Source organism: Hordeum vulgare, chromosome 4H (assembly GCF_904849725.1).
Source record: "Hordeum vulgare subsp. vulgare chromosome 4H, MorexV3_pseudomolecules_assembly, whole genome shotgun sequence".
NCBI lineage: Eukaryota > Viridiplantae > Streptophyta > Magnoliopsida > Poales > Poaceae > Hordeum > Hordeum vulgare.
This window is the reverse complement of record NC_058521.1, coordinates 517,905,126-517,909,126: the sequence shown is the minus strand read 5'-3', so window position 1 is coordinate 517,909,126 and position 4,001 is coordinate 517,905,126. Positions and strand designations below refer to the sequence as shown.

General features: G+C 50.7%; 1 protein-coding gene across 1 annotated transcript; it reads left to right on the top strand.

Moving 5' to 3' along the window:
- Positions 1–678: 678 nt before the first annotated feature.
- On the top strand, positions 679–2,989 carry LOC123446745 (uncharacterized protein At1g01500-like). Its single transcript, XM_045123293.1, has 3 exons — positions 679–829; positions 1,502–2,255; positions 2,350–2,989. Exons 2-3 carry the CDS (start codon positions 1,608–1,610, stop codon positions 2,599–2,601), a joined length of 900 nt encoding a protein of 299 aa, XP_044979228.1. The 5' UTR covers positions 679–829; positions 1,502–1,607; the 3' UTR covers positions 2,602–2,989.
- The last annotated feature ends 1,012 nt before the right edge of the window (positions 2,990–4,001 follow it).

Genomic DNA, 4,001 nt, shown 5'->3' with positions numbered 1-4,001 from the left:
ATTGTAAGTAAGAAAGGCATAGTTAGAATCCTACACCGGGGAATGTGAAAAGCCAAGCACCCCATGTAATTCGAATGGATAGAGACAATGGAGTATAATTTATATACAAGTGTCAGGGCAAAATATATGTGGCTATAGATAGTTGATTTTGACTCGTATGGTCACCATTGCCTAGTTTGAGATCTTGAACACGATGTGGCCAACTGCGCGGCCATACATGCTCTTGTTTCTGGCCGCCCAAATTCATCTCTCTTTCTACATGCTGGAAGTCCACATCTTTTTTTTGTGTGCCACATCAAACGACACCACCACCAAATTCACATGTACCAAGCACTCAATAGGGAGGGTAAATCATTCCTTTGTCATGTTATTAGCCAGAGTAACTGGATGCATTATTTCAAACGAAATACACATTTGAACATAATGAACATACGTCAACGAGAAATGAACCCACATTAAATTGGCACAGTCAGTTACACGAGGGCATTTATCCACAGCGTTACTGAAGAGCAACGTATGCAAAACGAATGCAATAATGGGAATAAAAGTTCATTTTCCATTTATTTATTTATTTATTCGTTTTTTCATACGTCGCCGAACGGAATTATGCAGTCATGCATGAAGAGGTGGCTTTTGGACGTTGGTGCCCATTGTGTGAGGTGTCAGTTGGAGGGATTTACGGGGGCCTCAGCTCCATCCGAAAACGAATTCGTATAATAGAGAGAGAGGAGACTTCTTTCTCCATGTTCATATATATCCTACTAGCACAGTGCAGTTGGAACTGGACGTCCGGACGGGAGAGACAACTGGATACCAGGAGCTGAGTCTGGTGAGTGATCCTATTCCTATCCTCTCCAAGCAAGTCCACTATGAGTTCTTCGATGGTGTTCTTGGAAATACAGAGGTTTCATCATCTTAGCATGACCAATCTGGTTGCGATAGTTGAGTTCGAACCTCAAATCAATTTCTTGTTCTTTGATTCTCCATAAGCTGGTCCTCCTGCATGATAGTGGAGCTTTATGATTCTATTTATGCGCTTGAGTAATTTTTGACGCATAGAGGCGCCGATTCGAATACTGAATGGAGTAGGAAAATTTGACTGAACTCGTCTTCTTTGTTGTTCTATATTCTTGTCTTCCTTTTTTATCAAAAGATCTTCACTAATGCTCAACAGTAGTTTAGCCTTAGTTTGTTATGGAAAAGGGGAATTCAAAAAAACCTGTAGAGCACACCCTCTGAGAGTCTGGGTTAAATTCAGTGAAGTTTCATGTGTTCCGTTTGAGATTTTTTTTTTTTTTGAATGCGTTTGAGGAGTTCTTGTATGTTTACCTCTCAATGTTATGATAGATGTTCATTCATCCAATATCCCCTTCATCCCTTGCACTGAATTATCAGTTTTGAGATGCACCAACCATATTAAGAACAGAACTACCCAAATGCAAAGTTTCCATGGTGCAGTTTTTTACCAGTACTGCCTGTAAAGCTAACTGTGTTCTTGCAGTCTTGCAGAACGGAACACTCTGAAACGCCCACATCCCTACTGCTCAAAATCCTCCGTATAACGCCGACCTCAAATTTGAGCAACTTACGCGCAAATTCTCCAAGAGATGGGCGAAATTCCAGAATCCGAGGTTCCCAAGCCCACGCCGGAGCCATCGTCGTGGCTTAGCCTGAGAGTCTTCTACCTGCGGCTGAGCAGGTGCGAGCTGGACGAGACCATGCTGGACTCCCTGACCATCACCCACGCCCCGCTCACCTCCGACACTGTCCTGGAAGTGAACGGCGACAGGCCAAGCACCGACCACAACGGCCACGTTTCGTGCCTCCTTCGCAGGGACCGCGTGGACGCGGCGTCCCGCGAGGCCTCCTTCGTCAGCACGGCGACCGTGAGGATGGCCGGGAGCGTGCGCTTCGAGGTCCGCGTCGGCAGCGGGGAGAGGCTCCTCGTGGGGATCATGGAGATGTGCGACGTGGCGGAGGAGAAGAAGGGATGGGTCATGAAGTGCCAGGTCGCCATGCCGCGGTGCTCCGGGTTCCTCAAGGGCGGCGGGGAGGAGGCCAAGTCGCCGATGGTGGAGGTGTACGTGGCGAGCCTGTTCCGGGGCAACCCGATCGTGTTCACCAAGGCGATGAAGCTCCGGATCAGGAGGACGCGTCAGGTCAAGGCGCCTTTCATGGAGCCCATCCCCGAGTGCGGCGAGCTCGCCGACGACGACGGCAAAGAGACGCCGCCTGACCAGAAGCATGATCCACAGGTACGTAACGCGCCACGGATTTAGTTTCGTTTCATCCTGGGTTGGTTGATTGCATTGCTGTTGCTGAAACGCCTGAGCTTCCTATTGCACGCAGGAATCGGAGTACAGGTGCTACAAGCCGGAACCGGGCATGGACGACGTCGACTACGGCAGCTTGTACACGGGATCGGCGGGCCTGGACGGCGAGGAGAGCGAGCTCTCGTGGTTCACCGCCGGCGTCAGAGTAGGCGTCGGGATCAGCCTAGGCATCTTCCTCGGCGTCGGCATCGGTGCGGGACTCCTGGCCCGTTCCTACCAGTCCACCTCCAGGGGTATGAAGCGGCGGCTGATCTCCGGCCTGCTCTGACTACGAACGGCAGCATTCCGGCATGTCACGGAGCCAGGACACAGCAACTCTGCTTCTCTCAAGATGTGATGCGCCTGGAGATTACTCTGCTGTCTGTTGGATCATGTGTTCGTACGTCCTTCTGCCTGTTATATAGAAGCACTCGTCGATCTTGCACTGCTGATGTCCATCGTTCTGCCAATTCAAACGTCCCTCGCGTTGCAAACTTGCTACTACTAAGCATGTATGTACGTAACACGAGGCGTCAAATACGAGGCAGCTGCTTTGTTGCGTACATACATGCAGACAAACGTGTCCTCAGTTGCCACGCCGAGTACTATGTAAGACAGAAGGTCATCGATTGTGCTGTTAAGAACAGATGAAATATCATCCATTGTTTAGCCCGGTTCATCATGGTGATGATGATGCACGCTGAGGAGGAGAGCGCGCCCCTCCGCCGGGACATCACAACGGGGTTGACGTCGTCGCCGTATGTGTTGGCTGCCGAGTCCGGCGGAAGCGCGGGAGAGATGGAGATGGCCATGCTCCCCGGGTACCAGCGCCTCTCGACCACGTGTGACGCGACTTTCGCCGACGACGACGACAGCGTCGACTATGGGGCGTGGTCGTGGGCGTGCCTGCCGCAAGCGGCCAGGATTCTCGGGGGGGTACTCACCCGCGTCGTCTCGAGGTGGAGGGGCGAAGGCCAAGAATCGGCGTCAGCACCGGCACCGGCACCGGCGTCAAGGAATGAGAGGAGGCGATTGTCATGGCGGCCGGACCCAGACGACCGGTGGCCGGTGCAGGGCTGGTGCTAGCTGACGTCGTTTTTCTTTCTTTCTGGCTGGTTAAGGTATTGGAGAGACATGGAATTCAGGGTATGTATGTGCGTGCATTTTTAACTTCAAGATAAAAAGGAGACTTTTTCCATATCGTTTTTGCTGTGGGGTTATGTTGAATCGTGTTGACATGCAAGCAAAAAAAATTCGAAGGCAAGATTTCCTCATTTATTAATATTAATTAAGCAGAAAAGAATTGTTCAGTTAATTACGAAAAATCTGACAAAAAACAGAACAATAAGGGCCAAGCCCACTTTCATAGATTGAAACACTCACGACAAAGCCCACATTAAACGACGAGATGTCAACCTACGACCATACAACGCAGCTCCGACTTTGATAAAGCACTCAAAAGAACAAAACCAGGCACGACTGGCGCCACGAAAGATCGCCGAACGGGCTACCTGCAGCCAGTCATCGTACACCACAAGGCTCCGCCGCCGCAGCTCCGACTCCACAACAACAAACAATTCGAGGCAATACCGTGGACACGCCGGAGAAGAGCCGACTACCGCAACCATTGTCGCGTCGCCGACCTCGCTCCCACCATCATCGTTGTCATAGAAGCCTGGATGCCATAGT

Excerpts from the sequence above, each read along its gene's own strand:
- LOC123446745 (XM_045123293.1), top strand. The coding sequence starts at position 1,608 with ATGGGCGAAATTCCAGAATCCGAGGTTCCCAAGCCCACGCCGGAGCCA. Across the intron at positions 2,256-2,349 it reads ACCAGAAGCATGATCCACAG|GAATCGGAGTACAGGTGCTA; the intron begins GTACGTAACGCG and ends TATTGCACGCAG.